The 17,513-nt window shown below is 48.4% G+C and overlaps 1 protein-coding gene across 2 annotated transcripts; it reads left to right on the plus strand.

Moving 5' to 3' along the window:
• Nucleotides 1-12,961: 12,961 nt before the first annotated feature.
• Nucleotides 12,962-16,308, plus strand: GJB5 (gap junction protein beta 5). Of its 2 annotated transcripts, none has more exons than XM_045476620.1 (2): nt 12,962-13,095; nt 15,143-16,308. In XM_045476620.1, exon 2 carries the CDS (start codon nt 15,170-15,172, stop codon nt 15,989-15,991), a length of 822 nt encoding a protein of 273 aa, XP_045332576.1. In that variant the 5' UTR covers nt 12,962-13,095; nt 15,143-15,169; the 3' UTR covers nt 15,992-16,308. The 2 variants fall into 2 exon arrangements, with proteins under 2 accessions (XP_045332576.1, XP_045332578.1); XM_045476622.1 differs by having other exon boundaries at nt 15,146-16,308.
• The last annotated feature ends 1,205 nt before the right edge of the window (nt 16,309-17,513 follow it).

Consider the following 17,513-nt stretch of genomic DNA (forward strand, 5'->3'; position numbering starts at 1 on the left):
CACACCTAGAAGTAGCATCATTTATTCGATTTGTGTGTGTGTGTTTAATTTTTTAATTTTAATATTTTTTTAATTTTAATTTTTTTAATTTTAATTTTTCTACCTCATTAATTCCTTTTCTCCCTTCAAAATTAAAAAATGAAGGAAGTCCCCCAAAAGAAAGAGCACAAAGAAATGACCACCAGGGATTTAACCAACACAGATACAAGCAAGATGTCTGAACCAGAATTTGAATCACGATAATAAGAATACTGGCTGGAGTTGAAAATAGATTAGAATCCCTTTCTGCAGAGATAAAAGAAGTAAAAACTAGTCAGGATGAGATAAAAAATGCTATAACTGAGCTGCAACCATGGATGGATGCTGCAGCAGCAAGGATGGATGAGGCAGAACAGAGAATCAGTGATATAGAGGACAAACTTACGGAGAATAATGAAGCAGAAAAAAAAGACGGAGGCTAAGGCAAAAGAGCACGATTTAAGAATTAAAGAAATCAGTGACTCATTAAAAAGGAGTAACATCAGAATCATAGGGGTCCCAGAAGAGGAAGAGAGAGAAATAGGGGTAGAAGGGTTATGTGAGCAAATCATAGCGGAAAACTTTCCTAACCTGGGGAAAGACACAGACATCAAAATCCAGGAAGCACAGAGGACCCCCATTAGATTCAACAAAAACCGACCATCAACAAGGCATATCATAGTCAAATTCACAAAATACTCAGACAAGGAGAGAATCATGAAGCAGCAAGGGGAAAAAAGTCCCTAACCTACAAAGGAAGACAGATCAGGTTTGCAGCAGACCTATCCACAGAAACTTGGCAGGCCAAAAAGGAGTGGCGGGATATATTCAGTGTGCTGAATCAGAAAAATATGCGGCCAGGAATTCTTTATCCAGCAAGGCTGTCATTCAAAATAGAAGGAGAGATAAAAATTTCCCAGACAAACAAAAATTAAAGGAGTTTGTGACCACTAAACCAGCCCTGCAAGAAATTTTAAGGGGGACTTTCTGAGGGAAGAAAAGATGGAAAAAAAAAAAAATATATATATATATATATATATATATATATATACACCAAAAGCAACAAAAGATTAGAAAGCACCAGAGAACACCACCAGAAACTCCAACTCTACAAGCATCATAATGGCAATAAATTCATATCTTTCAGTGCTCACTCTAAACATCAGTGGGCTCAATGCTCCAATCAAAAGACATAGGGTAACAGAATGGATAAGAAAATAAGATCCATCTATATGCTGTTTACAAGAGACCCACTTTAGACCTAAAGACACCTTCAGACTGAAAATAAGGGAATGGAGAACCATCTATCATGATAATGGTCAACAAAAGAAAGCCGGGGTAGTCATACTTATATCAGACAATCTAGGCTTTAAAATAAAGACTGTAACAAGAGATGAAGAAGGGCATTATAGCATAATCAAAGGGTCTATCCACCAAGAAGACCTAACAATTATAAATATTTATGCGCCAAATGCGGCAGCACCCAAATATATAAATCAATTAATCACAAACATAAACTCATCGATAGTAATACCATAATAGTAGGAGACTTCAACACCCCACTCACAGCAATGGACAGATCATCTAATTTAAAAAATCAATAAGGAAACAATGGCTTTGAATGACACACTGGACCAGATGGACTTAACAGATATATTCAGAACATTTCATCCTAAAGCAGCAGAATATACATTCTTCTCCAGTGCACATGGAACGTTCTCCAGAATAGACCATATACTGGGACACAAATCAGCCCTAAGTAAGTACAAAAAATAGAGATCATACCGTGCATATTTTCAGACCACAACGCAATGAAACTCGAAATCAACCACAAGAAAAAATTCTGAAAGGTAACAAATACTTGGAGACTGAAGAACATCCTACTAAAGAATGAATGGGCTAACCAAGCAGTTAAAGAGGAAATTGAAAACTATATGGAAGTCAATGAAAATGATAACACCACAACCCAAAACCTCTGGGACACAACAAAGGTGGTCATGAGAGGAAGGTATGTAGCAATCCAGGCCTTCCTAAAGAAAGAAGAAAGATCTCAGATACACAACCTAACTTTATACCTTAAGGAGCTGGAAAAAGAACATCAAATAAAACCCAAAACCAGCAGAAGACAGGAAATAATAAAGATTAGAGCAGAAATTAATGCTACCAAAACCAAAAAAACAGTAGAACAGATCAATGAAACCAGAAGCTGGTTCTTTGAAAGAATTAACAAAATGGATAAACCCCTCGCCAGTTTGATCAAAAAGAAAAAGGAAAGGACCCAAATAAATAAAATCAAAAATGAAAGAGGAGAGATCACAACCAACACAACAGAGATAAAAACAATAATAAGAGAATATTATGAGCAATTATATGCCAATAAAATGGGCAATCTGGAAGAAATGGACAAATTCCTAGAAACATATACACTACCAAAACTGAAACAGGAAGAAATAGAAAATTTGAACAGACCCATAACCAGTAAGGAAATCAAATTAGTAATCAAAAATCTGCCAAAAAACAAGAGTCCAGGGCCAGATGGCTTTCCAGGGGAATTCTACCAAACATTTAAGGAACCTTCTCTTGAAGGTGTTCCAAAAATTAGAAATGGAAGGAAAACTTCCAAACTCTTTCTTATGAAGCCAGCATTACCTTGATTCCAAAACCAGACAGAGACCCCACTAAAAGGAGAACTATATACCCATTTCCCTGATGAACATGGATGCAAAAATCCTCAACAAGATATTAGCCAACTGGATCCACCAATACATTAAAGAAATTATTCACCACAACCAAGTGGGATTTATACCTGGGGTGCAGGGCTGGTTCAATATCCACAAAACAATTAATGTGATTCATCACATCAATAAAAGAAAGGACAAGAACCATATGATCCTCTCAATAGATGCAGAGAAAGCATTTGACAAAATACAACATCCTTTTTTGATAAAAACCCTCAAGAAAGTAGGGATAGAAGGATCATATCTCGAGATCATAAAAGCCATTTATGAACGACCCAATGCTAATATCATCCTCAATGGGGAAAAACTGAGAGTTTTCCCCCTAAGGTCAGGAACAAGACAGGGATGTCCACTCTCACCACTGTTATTCAACATAGCATTGGAAGTCTTAGCCTCTGCAATCATACAACACAAAGAAGTAAAAGGCATCCAAATCGGCCAGGAGGAGGTCAAACTTTCACTCTTCGCAGGTGACATGATACTCTGTATGGAAAACCCAAAAGATTCCACCAAAAAACTTCTAGAACTGATTCATGAATTCAGCAAAGTTGCAGGATATAAAATCAATGCACAGAAATCGGTTGCATTCCTATACACCAACAATGAAGTGACAGAAAGAGAAATCAAGGAATCGATCCAATTTACAGTTGCACAAAAAACCATAAAATACCTAGGAATAAATCTAACCAAAGAGGTGAAAAATCTATACACTGAAAACTATAGAAAGCTTATGAAAGAAATTGAAGAAGACACAAAAAAATGGAAAAAGATTCCATGCTCCTGGATAGGAAGAACAAATATTGTTAAAATGTCAATACTCCCCAAAGCAATCTACATGTTCAGTGCAATCCCTATCAAAGTAACACCAGCATTCTTCACAGAGCTGGAACAAATAATCCTAAAATTTGTATGGAACCAGAAAAGACCCCAAATAGCCAAAGCAATCTTGAAAAAGGAAACCAAAGCAGGAGGCATCACAATCCCAGACTTCAAGCTATACTACAAAGCTGTAATCATCAAGACAGTATGGTACTGGCACAAGAACAGACACCCAGATCGACGGAACAGAATAAAGAACCCAGAAATTGACCCACAAATGTATAGTCAACTAATCTTAGACAAAGCAGGGAAAAGTATCCAATGGAAAAAAGACAGCCTCTTCAGCAAGTGGTGCTGGGAAAACTGGACAGCGACATGCAGAAGAATGAACCTGGGCCACTTTCTTACACTTTACACAAAAATAAACTCAAAGTGGATGAAAGACCTAAATGTAAGACAGGAAGCCATCAAAATGCCCGAGGAGAAAGCAGGCAAAAACCTCTTTGATCTTGCTCACAGCAACTTCTTACTCAACACGTCTCCGGAGGCAAGGGAAACAAAAACAAAAATGAACTACTGGGACCTCATCAAAATAAAAAGTTTCTGCACAGCGAAGGAAACAGTCAGCAAAACTAAAAGGCAACCGACAGAATATATAGGGCTAGTATCCAAAATCTATAAAGAACTTATCAACCTCTACACCCAAAAAACAAATAATCCAGTGAAGAGATGGGCAAAAGACATGAATAGACACTTCTCCAAAGAAGACATCCAGATGGCCAACCAACACATGAAAAAATGCTCACCATTACTCATCATCAGGGAAATACAAATCAAAACCACAATGAGATACCACCTCACACGTGTCAGAATGGCTAACATTAACAACTCAGGCAACAACAGATGTTGGCGAGGATGCGGAGAAAGAGGATCTCTTTTGCATTGTTGGTAGGAATGCAAGCTGGTGCAGCCACTCTGGAAAACAGTACAGAGGTTCCTCCAAAAACTAAAAATAGGACTACCCTATGACCCAGCAATTGCACTACTAGGTATTTATCCAAGGAATACAGGTATGCTGTTTCGAAGGGGCACATGCACCCCAATGTTTATAGCAGCACTATTAACAATAGCCAAAATATGGAAAGAGCCCAAATGTCCATCAATGGATGAATGGATAAAGAAAATGTGGCATATATATATATATATATATATATATATATATATACACACAATGGAGTATTACTCGGCAATCAAAAAGAATGAAATCTTGCCATTTACAACTACGTGGGTGGAACTGGAGGGTATTACGTTAAGGGAAATTAGTCAGTCAGAGAAAGACAAAAATCCTATGTCTTCACTCATATGAGGACATTAAGAGGCAAAACAGACAAACATAAGGGAAGGGAAACAAAAATAATATAAAAACAGGAAGGGGGACAAAACAGAAGAGACTCATAAATAGGGAGAACAAACAGAGGGTTACTGGAGGTGTTGTGGGAAGGGGGATGGGCTAAATGGGTTAGGGGCACGAAGGATTCTATTCCTGAAATCATTGTTGCACTATATGCTAACTAATTTGGATTTAAATTTTTAAAAAACAAAATTAAATTAAAAACAAAATCTTACCCCCCCCAAAAAAAAACAAAAAACAAAAAACAAAAAAACCTGCTCTGGAAAAGGGACCATGTAGTAGCTCTGTGCCTGCAGGAAGGGAAACAATGTGGCTGGGCTGCACCGGCTAAGGGAGCTGGGATGCAAAGGCCTTTCCCAGAACTCACTTGCTTCTCTCTTGTTGCTGCTTCCACCAGCAGATCCAGAACATCTCTGTGTTTATCATCAGATGGACACTGCCCCTGTCCTGTGTTCAAATGCCCCTGGGAAGGACGCTTAGCAGCTCAGCTTGGGTCTGTGGTCGCACTGGGCCAATCAACAGAGCAAGGTACCTATGACTGATTAGCTCAACTCGGGCCGGTCCCAGCCCTGGGCCAACCAACGCTCAACAAGACAGCAAGCCCTGTGGGGAGATTGTGGCTGGCTGGAGAATGGGGATACCCCAGGAAGTGCTGTCTGTGCAGACAAGAGATGTCTTACTTAGCACTCTCCCAAAAGCCAGGCCTGAGGATGAGGATTTACGTGCAAGTTGTTTGTTGGGGAGGTGATCCCAGGAAATATCAGCATGGGGATGGGAAGTGAGGCCGAGAAGGAAAGGAAGCTGGTGAAGGGCAGGTGATTGAGTGAGTTGCTTCCTTGGGCAAGTGAGATTAATCCCGCTGGGGGCCTCTGGGAAAGAGTAGGACTTGAGCCTCACAGTTACCTCAACCAAAGGGGGTGGAAGTTGGAGGATTTATTCCCTAATTTCTATCAGTCATTGGTTGAGGGCTACTCCGGTGAGGTGTCAATTTGGGGGCACTTCCAGCCACCCCATCATAGGCAGGGGCCCCAGAAGCCCAGACAGCGCCAGGCAGGGCAGCAGGTGCTGGCCATGGGACGTTGGCCTGCCTACTGTAAATCAGCGAGCTTTGCACAGTCCTCTTAATCGCCAACACAGAGCAGGCCAAGGAGACACACAGAGGGCACTGACAGCACGTGCTACGCGTACTCACTACTTAAGGAAACAAACTTTAAAACCATCACTGACCAGAGGTACAGGGCATTCCTGCCAGAGCCCAAAGGGAGGTCCCTGGCCCTTGGATGCTTGGGGGCGAGGTTGTGGGGGGGCACCTGGGTGGCTCAGTCTGTGGAGCCTCTGACTCTTGGTTTGAGCTCAGGTCTTGATCTCATGGTTTGTGAGTTTGAGCCCCATATCGGGCTCTGCACACCCGTGCGGAGCCTGCTTAGGATTTTCTCTCTCTGTCCTTCCCAGGCTCACACACTCTCTCTGTCAAAAAAAAAATTTTTTTTTAACCTTAAAAAAAAAAAAAAAGCCTCACAAGAAACTGAGACAAGCTGCTGTGGTCACAGGGCACTAGGCGATGGGGACCATCTCCCCAGTGTTACTGTCAGGCTGACTGGAGCGATGGGGAGGCAGACGGGGGGAGTCAGTGCTGCCATGACCCAGCCCACCCAGAGCCTCAGAGACACTCAGAGACAGTAGAGAGAGACCAAGGGGCGGGGCCAGCTCCAGCCCCCACCCCCCGACCCCCAGCCTCAGGCTGAGCTTGGGAGCAGAGGCAGACTGGTGGAGTGGCTCCAGGGGCTCAGGAGGAGAAGGTCATCAGGGAAGAGCATGACGATGAATGCCATGCCCACCGGGGGCTCCAGGAAGGTAAGACAAGAATGTCCACCCTCCCAACTGGCTAGCGACAGCCTTCAGAGCCGGGGAGGAGAGAAGGGTGGGGAGCATGCCAACCGTCATTCCTATGCTTTCCATAGGCCCTGCTGTCTCTCCCATAACAGCTCTGTCACCTGCCACAACACACACAGAACAGGGACCAAGGCTGGGAAAGGAGAGTGGGTTTGGACATGGCTAGGGAGCAGAAGTGGGATTTGAACCCAGGGTCATGTGGGTTCCATCTGTCGCACAGCCCTCCCCCGCTTCCCAGCTCTGCCTCTTCTCCGCCCTGCCTGCCTCCCACCCTTGCACCCCTACCTCCTTCCTAGACTCCTGCCATACCACAGCACCCATCATTCTGCCAAGGAACAGTCGGGAAGTCTTGCCACAAGCTTTCCATTTCCAGAAGAAAGTGAAGCTTCTCCAGCACAGGAGCAGGCTCTCCCACTAAGCCAGCCCAGGCCCTGAGATAGAGGCAGATCGTCTGCAGAGGAAGCTCTCCCAGGGGCTGGGCCCTGACCTTCCCCCAGAACTACAGGAATGGGTCTCCTCCATTCCCTCAAGGTCACAAGCAAATACAGGACAGGAACCTGACCTGTGCATCCCTGTATCCTTCCCGTGGTGGTGAAGGATTGGACCGCTGAGGTCCACATGGCTGTTTACTTCCCCCATTCCCCCTCAACGAGTTGAGACAGGCTCCTCTAAAGACTGCCACCAAATAGTGAGGGAAAGAGATCAGAGAGCAGTATCAGCTCGGCCTTTCTCCCAGATAGGGATCCTCACAGTGAACAACAGCATCTTGCATTTATGAGGTATTTATGATGTGCCAGGCACACACGTTTTGTGTATTTTTATTCATCTAACCCTCACAGTAACCCTACAAGATGGATACACTATAGTGGTCCCTGTATTCCAGATGGAGAAAGTAAGGCCCAGAGGAGCTAAGAAAATTGCCCAGGGTTGGAAGCCAGTAAGAGCTGGGTAAGCAGGAGAGTTGGGTGGGAATTTGGGCCGCCTGACTCCAGAACCCATACTCTTAAAACAGCATCTTGACAACACACTTCTGCTCAAAGATTCAGCAAGGCTCGTGGCTCCTTTACTCTTGATAAACAGAAACATTCATTCATTCACTCATTATCAATCGCTCATTAGGCAGCGACTACGGGCCAGGGGCTGTGCCAGATGGTAGAGACAAGAATGAGCATGATTCCCATGGCCCAACCTCTGTGTCTGTCCTTTTGAAGATGGCACTCAAAAGGAGGAGAGGACATGAAATGCACAGGCACTTCCCAACTACAAGTGCAGTTGTGACACAGTCACAAAGGAGAAGCAGGTGCCAAAAGAATGGGTGACAGAGAACCTGATCTAGTTTCAGGGGTCAAGAGAGGCTTTTCTGAGAGGGACATTTAAATCAAGATCTGGAACTTGAGGTGATGCTAGCTCAGGGAAAATGAGGAAAGATCATTAAGGCAGTGCAAAGGCCCTGAGGTGGGAAAGAGATTCCTGTGTTCTAGAAAGTGAGAGAAGGCCAATGTGGCTGGAGCACAAAGATAGAAGGGAAGAAGCTCAGAACAAAGGGTAGCAGAAGCCTCATCGTGCAGGGCATTACCATATTAGCAATATGAGACTTTATGTCAAGACAGTGGGAGCCACTGAAAGGTCTTGAACAGATTTTTTTTTTTTTAACATGACTTGCATTTATGTGTTTGGTGCACGTAGAGCATTTGGCCTAGTTTCTGGCACAGAGGAGGTGTTCAATAATGAAGCTGACATTATTACCCCATTTTCCAGCTTTTCCACCTCTCCTGGGGACAGGGAATGGACACCACCTTGGCCCCACAGGCTGACTTCCCTTGTCAAAAGGACCAAAACTTTACTCTCATTTGGGAACAGGGGTTTCAATAGTCATCAACGGGGTGTCAGGCCACAGTGCCTATACTGCCCTTTGCTGCATTTAGAAGGGAGCCTGGGAGGTGGCTGGTGTCCAGAAGGGAGTCCAGCTCCCACCCACCCCATACCCATTAACAGGGAGAACAGGCAAGAAACAGGAAACAGGTGAGCTGACCCCACAGGGTACCTCCCCACAGGGAGGCCAAGACTGTCTCCTGAAGTTAGGGCTCAGGGAAGGGTCCCTCCAAACCGGAAGGACATGTCAAAGATGATGAGGAGAGTCAGGAATGCCCTGGCTGAGGACCGGGGGACATGCGAGTAGGGCCAGAGAACCAGGAAAGAGAAGAGTAAGAGAAAGGATGACAGATAGAACGCATTAACCATTTGCAGGGCAAATGGCCCTCCAGCCTCCTCCCCTCTCCCCGGAAAGAAGGAAACCCTTCTTCAGCTCTGATGCATCGGCCATGCCTTTTTCCCCTGCAAGCTTCCTGAAAAGGTTCAGTCTCTGCTTTCCCCACCCACTGCCTTCTAGCCTGTGTCACCACAGCCCTGCTGAACTATTCGGCCAAAAGTCACCAGGGACCTCGACTGGCCTCTCCGCAGGTGGGTTTCCTGTATTGCACTTTCATGACATACATCCTCCCCTGCTTGCACTGGTTTAGCCTTCCACAGACAACGCTGTTTCTCACCTGCTTCCTAAAATGTCAGTGCTCCCCAGAGCTCTGCCTGGACCCTCTTCTCTTGTCACCCAGCACGCACTCCAAGGCCACCCTCTGGGGCTCCCATCACCTCCTTGGAGCCAGCTGCTGGCTGTGGACAGTCCACATGGCTGTCCTCCACGTGGAGCACTGACCTCACTAACTCCTGATCATCTGGGAAGAACCTGTGCATCCCCTTCCCTCCCCCACCCCCACCAGACAGCCTGCTTTTCCTCCTATGTTCCTTACCTCCAACAGCGAACCCACCACCTGCCAATCACTAACACAAGCAACCTGCGAACCATCGGGGTCTTCCTCCTACCTGCCCCCTGCATCCAGTCAGAACCCATACAGGCAGTGCTGGCTGTACTCATCAACCGCTTCCCAAATCCATCCCTCTGGCTCCTCTCTTGCCTAAATCAATTGCAATAACTTACCAGTCCCGCGTGCTTCTTCTCTCAAACAGAGGGAGCTTTCTAAACACATAGTCGATCCTTATTATTCACAGATTCCATATTTATGAGTTCGTCTATTCACTAAAATGTATTTGTTTAACACCCCCCCCCCAACGAAATCAATACACTCGGTGCTTTCATAGTCATTCGTGGACGTAACCAGGGCAGCCAAAAATTTGAGTCCCCGACTTGCATGTCCCCAGCTGACAATGTTCGTGGTTTTGTTGTTTAAACTGGCCCCCGAGGGTAACACTGAAGTGCTGGCCAGTTCCTAAGCCCAGGCGGGCTATGTTGAGCCTTAGGGAGAAAACACATGCAGTTCGATGAGCTTCATTCCGCGAGTTACAGTGCTTTTGGCCATGCGATTAACGTTAATGATTCAACAATATATATTAAATAAGGTGTCTTTAAGAAGAAACATACATAAAACAAGGTTAGGTATTGATCAGCTGATGAAAATGCGGCCAGAACCTGGCAGAACCTGACACTGCATTTCCCCCACTGGCAAAGTTTCAGTATTTGCTAATTCAGTGTTTGCGGTGACTTTACGGAACATAAGTACCACAAATAATGAGAATCAACTATACCGATATGACCGTGTAGCTTCCTTCCCTCCCTCATGCCTCCCTCTGCGCACAAGATAAATCCAAACTTTTCGGCACAGTGTTCCAGGGTCTTTCAGGGTCCAGACTGCCCTTGCCAACCTTCCAGGTGTCTTCTGGTGCTCCCACAGCCCCCCACCCAGTCCACTCTCTAAAGGTCTTCTATCATCTTTCACGGAGCTCCTTTGCATACTCTGGGCCCTCTGCCTCGGAGGCCTCTCCTCCTCGGCTCCTCTTGGTGAACTCCTACACATCCTTCAAGATCCAACTTAAATGTTACCTTGTCCGGATCTCCCTCTGGCAGAATGTGACGCTCCCTTCTCTGTTGTATGTCCCTCATAGCACTTCTCACAATGTTTTACCTGATCCATCCGTGTGTCTCCCTCTCCTGGACTTGGAAATCATTTGGCGGGAAGAACGTAGAGGGGGATGGAGATGTGTGTGAATTTTTGCAGGGTGCATGAATTTCAGACATCATTCATTCAATAAACATAAATGAGGCCTAACTTGGTACGAGGCACCATTCTAGGCAGCAGGGGTAGAGCAGCAAACAAAACAAAGCACTGCCCCATGTAAGTGTGGCCTCTGTGTGTGTGTGTGTGTGTGTGTGTGTACATGTGGGGCTGCATTGTGCTTGCTGTGGACCTGGGAATTTTGTGGCTCCCCCAGGTTTTGCATTTTTAACCCAAAGACAGCACTCGTCCACATGAGGTTTCCTCTGGTATGCCTGTCTCCCCCTCCCTTCTCTCCCTCCCCTCCATCTTGGAGAGAAAAGGCATAGGAATAAGGAAAAGGGAGGAAGTCACTTTTTGTGAGTGTCCACCCTGTGCCAGGCGTGTGGGGGCAGATCAGTTCACACGCATCAGGGGTAGTCCTAAAGAGGGCTTCCTTTGTGCCAGGCACTGTTCTAGCACCGTGCCTCGGTTAGCTGGGTTAATCAGTGCACCAACCCTACCAGGTAGGCGATCTTACTGTCTCACTATGCAGATAAGAAACTGAGGCATCACATTGAGAGGACGAGGCAGAAGTGGGATTCTGGCCACGTACCCTATGTTCGGTCACTGCACTGCATTGTGCTCACTGTCTCCAAGGACACTCCGCATGGGCAAAAAAAAAAAAAAAAAAGTCTCATTGTACCTTGGAGAATAGGGAAATTTCCCAGGTCTAACAGTACCAGAGGTTGGGGCACCTGGGTGGCTCAGTCGATTAAGCATCCAACTTCGGCTCAGGTCAAGATCTCATGATCCGTGAGTTTGGCCCCACATCAAGCTCTGTGCTGACAGCTCAGAGCCTGGAGCCTGCTTCAGAGTCTGTGTCTCCGTCTCTCTCTGCCCCTCCCCTGCTTGCACTCTGTCTCTCTCTCTCTCAAAGATGAATAAACATTTTTTTAATAAAAAATAAATAAAAGTACCAGAAGTGAAAATCAAATCCAGAGGGCGTGAGATTCCAGATGCAGGGGTGTGAGGCCCAGAGATGCATGTGTGCTCACTAGCTCACTCAAAATAAATAAATAAACTTTAAAAAATAATAATAAAACAAGGGTTGGTGGAAAGGCTATTGAATGCAGTGTTGGGGGTCGGGGGGTTCTGTGTATGTGTGTGTGTTGGGGAGGGGGTGGCCTTCTGCACAATCCCTCATGCACCCAGGGTAGGGGTGTAATGACTGACCTGGATTCCAGCAGGCACAGGATGGTGGGGAAGGGGAGACTGGGCCCCGAAACCTGTCCCATGGCCTGTTGGCAGTCATGAGAGGCTGTGCAGCTGGTACTGGTCTTATCAGCTGGTAATCAAGGCCAAGTTGGTGAGTTCCTGGAGGTCAGGGGCTGGTCTGCTTTATGTCCTGCTCACAGGTCCCTAAAACTGTCTGTTGATGTGGATTGATTTGTTTATTTAACAAACAGGTCCTACCTGGAACCAGCTCAGTTAAGATCAACTATTCCAATACAGTTACGATGATGTGGAAGTTCAAGGCCATGGAAGCCCAGAGATGAGGCCCTAAGCCACCTGGAAGGGCATAGTCAGAGAAGTCTTCTTGGAGGAGTACCAGGCGATGAGAAGAGCGAGGGAAGGGCATCCAAGGGTGAGCAAGGGATGGGGCAAAGCATTTGGGCTGGAGACAGTGTTTGGGAGTCACTGTGCTTCCGAAGGTAACTGAAGCCATAAGGATGGAAGGCCAGAGAGCAGCCTGTAGAGTCCCAAGAAGCAGCATGGGGCATTTCTGGAGAAGGATGAGAAGTCAGGACAGACCTCAGGTCCTCTCACACAAGGCCGAGGATGAGTGGACAAGCCGAGGTTCAGAGTGGACCTGTGGCTCTACCCTAAGAGGATGCCAGGATTCTGGGCTCAGCACCCAAGCAAGAGTGAACCATGAACCCTTAAGTTTCTGGGCCTCCTCAGAGGCAGTCTGGGGAGGCTGGGGCCCAGCCAATGGCAGTGCCACGTACAGCTCCGCCTCCTCCCAGGCCAGCGGCACACCCGGCTGCCTGCGGACTCTGCAGGCTCCGTCCCAGGAAGGCGCTGCCCCAAACACCCTCCCTGGTTCTGACATGAGTTCCAGCTGCCTCCGACTGCCAGCTGCCAGGACCCTTGAGGAGTAGCCACTCAGGTAAGGCCACCTGTGTCCAGATGGACCCTTGGTGTACCTGGCAGAGGGAGACATCTCTGATGGAGAGGCGAGGGAGGCAGCCTGGACATATTCGCCACCCTGGGTTCTGGTGGGAGAGGAACAGAGGGCTCCTCCCTCCACTGCTCTGGGTTCTTTCAGCTCTTCCCAGCTGAGCAGAGGCAGGAGCCAGGGACCAAGTGGGAGAGGGGCTCACAGGGGTGCCAGAAGCTGAGCAAGCGAAGAGACTCTGCCTGGGCTTGCAAAGCCCCACCCCACCACACCCTAGGTGGGCTGGGCCAGAAGCCTCTGGGGACTAAGGGCTGGAGCCTCCTTGGCTGTTCCCTGTCAGGCTGCCAGGAGTTCCTCCCACCTTAGGCAGGACCGAGCAAAGATAAGTTGATGATTCACGACCAAGTGGTAGGTGGTATAGACAGAAGAGTGGAGAGACAGGGTAGGAGACAGGGTGGGAGCAGAGACGCCTCCAGCCTCCCTAACCTGACGTCCACCTCGTGGAGGAGAGGATGGGCACAGATCCCTTTCCTGCAACTTAGGGAAAGGGGTCCAGGCCCCAGAGTGCAATTCAAATCCCAGCTCTGCTGCTTCCCAGCTGTGCAAATATGAGCAAATTAATTAACCTCTCTGTGCTCCACTTTACTCATCCGCAAATTGGCAATAAAAAATAGCATACCCTTTCATACTATATTGGTTCGTGCAAAGTGCTCAGAACAGTGCCTGGTGTTGCATAAACACCCTATAACTGTTGGCTGTTATCACTACCCTGCCCATCTCTAATAGATACCACAGGCAGGACAGGGCAATGCCCAGTGCCTAGACCAGCGCTGGAAAGGGCACCAGGAACCCCTTACAGCAAGAGGCTGTGCAGTCTCCCTGAGGTCCTTGGGGATCCCAGCAGGTGAGACCACAGTACATGGGTCTCAGGGAACCACGCCCCAACCCAGGAACCAGGCAGAAGAACTCCAAGAGATCAAGTGGACACCACACACTCAGAATGGCAGTCATACTCCCTAAATGGAGTTAAATCTGATACCTGTGTGTTTATCACGCTGAACTCACCAGTGAAACTGACCAGAGCAGAATTTCCCATTTTGCTGTGTTGACAAGACTGCTCCATAAGATGATTTAAAAAAAAAAAGAAAAAAGGTTCTGTGGTCAAAGGAGTTTGGGCAATGCTACATATTTCGTTCCCCTTTTGGAGACTCACAGTGTAAACGTATTAGCATGGTCAAGTAAAGGGACCTATTTAACTTTGCTGAACCTGTGTTTGCCTACCTTTCTTGGACACAGAATCCTTTTCTCTCACTACTCCTGTTGCCAAACTATGGACAGGATTCCATGGAACCCCAGTTTGGGAATCCAAACTACAGCATACCAGGCTACTCTAGGAAGGCCATTGGATAAAGAGAACGGTTGTCCCCTACTTTATCTTTCAGCTGGATTGTCATTGGCCTTGCTTCTAGTGAGCTGCATTCCAGCAAGACATTGCCTGGGTATTTACAGATGGCAGTCTGGGGACAAGTTTCCAGCAGCCTCTCCAGCCCAGTCCCACAAGCCAAGGAAAGGGCAAAGACCGGGTTCCCCTTTGGAGGGGCTAAGAGGAGAGAGCGGGGCTCAAAAGGAGAGAAGTCTTCCTGAGGCTCGGCCCCCTGAAGAGGAGGGCCAGGGTCAGGACAGAGGGAAAGAGCAGAGTGTCCACCTACTTAAACCTTCACTCTGCAGGACTGTAAGACCAGAATCTCGGGGCCCTGGGAGGAAAGACTGACTCCCTGGACCCACCTTCATGCACTTTTATGGATAAGAGTTGGGTTCTGGATTGAATTAGCTGGGCTCAAATCCCAGTTCTGCACCTAACAGTTGTGCAATCTGCATAACCCCCAAACCTCAGTTTCCTTCATCTGCAAAATGGGGACAATAATAGAACCTAGCTCCTCTGTGGCTATGAGAATTAAATACAGATGATATACAGTATTTCTATAAGGTGCTCAGAGTGAGTGCTCTATACATGTGGGGAATTCTTATCATTTCTCAGCAGTAGCAGCCAACAGCTGGGTCCACCATGAACTGGGGGATCTTCGAGGGGCTCCTGAGCGGGGTCAACAAGTACTCCACTGCCTTTGGGCGAATCTGGCTGTCTCTGGTCTTCATCTTCCGCGTGCTGGTGTACCTGGTGACGGCTGAGCGAGTGTGGAGTGACGATCACAAGGATTTTGACTGCAACACCAAGCAGCCGGGCTGCTCCAACGTCTGCTTTGACGAGTTCTTCCCCGTGTCCCACGTGCGCCTCTGGGCCCTGCAGCTCATCCTGGTCACCTGCCCCTCGCTGCTCGTGGTCATGCACGTCGCCTACCGGGAGGCTCGGGAGAAGAAGCACCGAGAGGCAGTGGGGGAGGATGGCGGGCGCCTCTACCTGAACCCCGGCAAGAAGCGGGGTGGGCTCTGGTGGACCTACGTCTGCAGCCTGGTGTTCAAAGCCGGCGTGGATACCGCCTTCCTCTATGTGTTCCACTCGTTCTACCCCAAATACACCCTCCCTCATGTGGTCAAGTGCCACGCAGCTCCGTGTCCCAACACGGTGGATTGCTTCATCTCCAAGCCCTCAGAGAAGAACATCTTCACTCTTTTCATGGTGGTCACGGCCGCCATTTGCATCCTGCTCAACCTCGTGGAGCTGGCCTACCTGGTAAGCAAGAGGTGCCGTGAGGGCCTGGCAGCGAGGAGAGCCAGGGCCACGGGCGGAGGCCATCGCCCAGACTGTCCCACCTCTTCCTACAAGGAAGACGACCTCCTCTCGGGCGACCTCATCTTTCTGGGCTCGGACTCTCACCCTCCTCTCTTACCAGACCGCCCTCGAGACCATGTGAAGAAGACCATGCTGTGAGAGCGGCCTGGTCAAGCCTGGTTGGAAAGGGCCCGGCATCTCCCATGGGTGCAGCCTTGGGGGCGGGGGAGCTGAGCTGCAAGCAGGGGCAGGTAGGAGGGGGCGTCCTGCACCTGCCCCCTACTGTGGGGCCTCGGGAAGGTTACACCTCCACACTGAACCTTAATTTTTTTCTGCGTAAATTGGAGGCAAAGCCCACCTCGCTGGGTTTTTGCCGTGAGGAGGGGTTTATTTAGAGAATGGATGTGCCAGTGCCATCTGTGGGGGGGCACCCACGGTCAAGACTTAATAAAAGTCAACTCCTCCACTTGCTTCGAGCCGTGCTTCGTTTCTTCATCCTTTGTGACCCCTGTCAGATCACTGGGTCAACGTCTCTTGCCCTTGCAAAGGGCTGGACTTGAACCAGCCAGGGGGAGGAGCCGTCCCCTCCCCCAGAAAAAGTCCCCAGCACTCCTGGGGGTCATGCCAATTGCTCAAGCTCAAGACAAGCCTTTATCCCCAGTTGGAAATTTAAGCCCAAGGGCTGTCTGCAAACATAATGGGGCTTAGCACGTGGGGACGTGTGTGTTGCAATGGAAAGTTCGTGAACTTTTGAGTCAGAACACTTGCATTCGAACCCATGTTCCACCGGGACTCTGGAAAAGTGACTTCAGCTCCTCTCTAAAGTGGGTTAATAACGTGGAGCCTGGAGGGGCTGGGGGGTGCTGGATGAGCTCATGGCTGTGGATGGGGTAAGCCAGCTGTAAAAGGCCACATAAATGTTAATCATTGGTATTAGGAAGTGCTCAATAAATGCTTGTGGGAAATCAAGCAGAAGAGCCCCTCCCTGGCTGCACATTAATCCTCACTATCCCAGCCACCGGGACAGTCAGAAAGGACACAGGCCCAAGGCCCCTCTGCAGCCCCCACCCAGGAAGACCCTGACTTCCCTGCAGGCCTTCCCCAGGGACCCAGGTCTACGGAGACAGACAGGGAGGCTATGCCTGGCCCCATGCCAGCTGGGACGTTCCATGCTGCTGGCCTGCATTCCTTGTCTCCACCCGAGCAGCGGTATCCTTGTCTGAAAAACCAGAATCCGTCCCTCCCACCCCCACACAGCTCACCAGCAGCCCAAGCTCTAGTCCCCAGAAACGTCTCCACCTGGGTGCAACATGCTCCTGGGCTGAATCAAGGTTGCCCCTCTCCACATATACCACCTGCTGAGGACCCCAGAACCGTGCTTCTGAAAAGGGCAAGAGAGAGGCCTGGGGACAGAGGGACTAGGGGCAATAAGGCAACTGGAAGGGGCTAGGAGCAACAGACAGGGGCTAGCGTTGGGGCTGACCTGGGCCCTGACATGAGAATACAAGGCTCCTGCACTGCCTCCCCCCCTCCAACAGTTCCACCTACATACCTGCCAGCCCAGGGAGCCAGACCCAGCCATGCCCATCCAGGCTGGAGAGAAGGCGTGGGCCAGGGGAGAAGAGCCACACAGGTGTTTGCTCTGAATATGTGCCCGGGGAAGTCCGCCCGCCGGCCCACC

This window comes from Leopardus geoffroyi, chromosome C1 (assembly GCF_018350155.1).
Source record: "Leopardus geoffroyi isolate Oge1 chromosome C1, O.geoffroyi_Oge1_pat1.0, whole genome shotgun sequence".
NCBI lineage: Eukaryota > Metazoa > Chordata > Mammalia > Carnivora > Felidae > Leopardus > Leopardus geoffroyi.

Bases quoted from the DNA above. Each gene is read 5' to 3' on its own strand.
- GJB5 (XM_045476620.1), top strand. From the start codon at position 15,170: ATGAACTGGGGGATCTTCGAGGGGCTCCTGAGCGGGGTCAACAAGTAC.